At 68.0% G+C, this 2,205-nt stretch overlaps 1 protein-coding gene across 1 annotated transcript in view; it reads right to left on the bottom strand.

Annotated features, from left to right (window-relative positions):
• Positions 1-2,205, bottom strand: part of PLCXD1 (phosphatidylinositol specific phospholipase C X domain containing 1) — a 17,674-nt gene that overhangs the window by 10,980 nt on the left and 4,489 nt on the right. Inside the window, exon 4 of the mRNA XM_077754708.1 lies at positions 2-97. Coding sequence (XP_077610834.1) covers positions 2-97 — 96 coding nt within the window. The remainder of the gene's footprint in view (position 1; positions 98-2,205) is intronic.

Here is a 2,205-nt window from a genome sequence, read left to right as displayed (position 1 = left end):
CGAAGTGCAGGTTCTTCTCCGAGCCCCCCAGCACGTGCGCCACCCGCAGGTCCAGGTACCGCACGCCTGCGTCCAGCTGCTCCGTGACACCCAGCACCTGTGGACACAGCTCCGTCGTCTCTGCTGGGGACCCTGGGGTCCCCGCCTCTGCCCACCTCCGGGGACCACGGGGCCGCCGAGCCGGGGCTCAGGTGGGCTGGAGAGGCCCAGCCCGGGGCCACGTCTGACGTGGAATCAGTAGCTATGGTGCCGGCTGGGGCTCCGCAAGCTGCCGGCCTGGCGCCAGGGAACGTGGCCTCCTGGGGACGCTGGGCACGTAGAGCCTCAGGCAGCGCCCGGGAGGCCCTGTCCCTGTGGCCAACGTCCCCTCGGCCCTGACCCGCCTCCGGACATCCCTGCAGGGTCCCGCCTCCCCGCCTCCAGGCCGGTCACCAGGAAGGAACCCTCTCGGGCCTCGGCCACCCTGAGCCAGGCTCCGGGTGCCCCCCCCCCAGGTCAGGGTGCGCAAGGAGGGTCAGCGGGAGGTCAGGGTGCGCGAGGAGGGTCAGCGGGAGAGAGCACCGCCCCCACCCCACACACAGCACCAGGACAGGCAGGAAGGGATCCTGAGGATGTAAAGGAGGAAAAGGCTGTGCCCTCGCACACAACGTGATAACGGAAGCAGCCAGAACCAACATGAGAGTGGTTGTTACACCCGGAGCGGCCCTGCAGGGAGTGAGCGCCCTCCCGTGAGCCCCTGCGGGAGCAGTAGGGCACGCAGCTTCAGGAGACTCCCTAGAGGCTTTCGTGCGCGGCGGGGCCCACTGTGTGCACGGCGGCTGGGGCCCAGCCAGGCTGCCCTCCCCACCCTGGGGGGACTCACCTGGGAGGGGCCTTGGTGCCCAAGGTTGGCCCTGGCTCAGGGACCCCAAGCTCTCTGGGGGCACAGACTCCGGGGACAGGAAATCACCCAGCTGCCTTCCCCCAGGGGCGTGGGCGGCCGTGCGCAGGCTTGTGCAATGGGCGGAGGTTGTGGATGGAGGGACCGAGGAATGTGAACATTTTCTCTGTAAACCATCCCTTCACGCATTTACGGTGCGTCTTCAGTACGTAAACACGCTCTCGTGATTTTACTACTTGTAAAACCGCGGGGCCTGAAGAGGTCTCATCTCCAGGGCGGACCTCCGCTCAGGCCTGGGGACGCAGGCGGTCCAAGAACAAGGGTAGGTTGGGGTTCCTGCCCCCCGCCCCCCCCGCCGTGTGTGAGCCACAAAACTAACAGAGGCCACCCCCGGGCTGTCTTCCCGAACAGCCTGCATCAGCAGCGCCGTGGGGAATAGGATGTTGTGCAGAAAAGTCAGCGTCTGCACAGCTTCCTGGGGTGTGGGCACCCCGACCCCCCGCACAGCTTCCCGGGGTGTGGGCACCCCAACCCCCCGCACTGCCACCTGGGGCTGGTGCTTAGGACAAGCCTTCCTGGGGTTTCCTCCACACGCTTCCCTGCAGGCACCCAGGGTTTTCAACAGCGTGCCCCCACCCCCACCCCATAGACCTCCTCATGGCCCCCAGCACCACGGGGGGCCAGCACTGAGAGGCCCCAGCACTGTGGGACCCCAGCACCGAGAGGCCCCAGCACCGTGGGACCCCAGCACCGAGAGACCCCAGCACCGCTGGGCCCCAGCAGGGCAGGACCCCATCTCGGGCAGCGCTGAGCCCGCTGGCCCCTCCCGCAGGGCTCCGCGGACACTCTCAGGCCTGCGCAGGCACCTCACACAAGTGGGGAATGTGGTGTCTCCACATTCCAGACGGGCAGGTCCCCAGAGGGCGTCGGGCTGCCCTGCCCTCGTGACTGGAATTCCAGCAGCAGCTCAGCGCTCAGACAGCACAGAGCCCAGCTCTGCGGCCTCAACAACCACTGCGGCTCCAGTGCACACGCGTGCCAGGGAGAACTCGCAACCCCGAGCCCCCACGGGTGGAGGTGGGGGTGGGCTGCTCCCCAGCGGGCCCCCGTGGTGCCTCTCCGCACGCACTGTGTGATGCTGCGCAAGTGACAGCCATACACACACCTGCCACCCCCCCCAGTCTGCCCTCCCCACCCTCACCGGGACGCCCCTGGTCACCCTGACTCTGCCCTCCATGCCCTTACCCCACAAAGTCACCCTGAGCTTCCTCTCCATGCTCGCCCCACCCCAGGACGCCCCCCCACCCAGTGCTCACAATGCCTGC

Source organism: Crocuta crocuta, unplaced genomic scaffold (assembly GCF_008692635.1).
Source record: "Crocuta crocuta isolate KB4526 unplaced genomic scaffold, BGI_CrCroc_1.0 scaffold221, whole genome shotgun sequence".
NCBI classification, from domain to species: Eukaryota; Metazoa; Chordata; class Mammalia; order Carnivora; family Hyaenidae; genus Crocuta; species Crocuta crocuta.
This window is presented reverse-complemented; position numbering and strand designations above follow the sequence as displayed.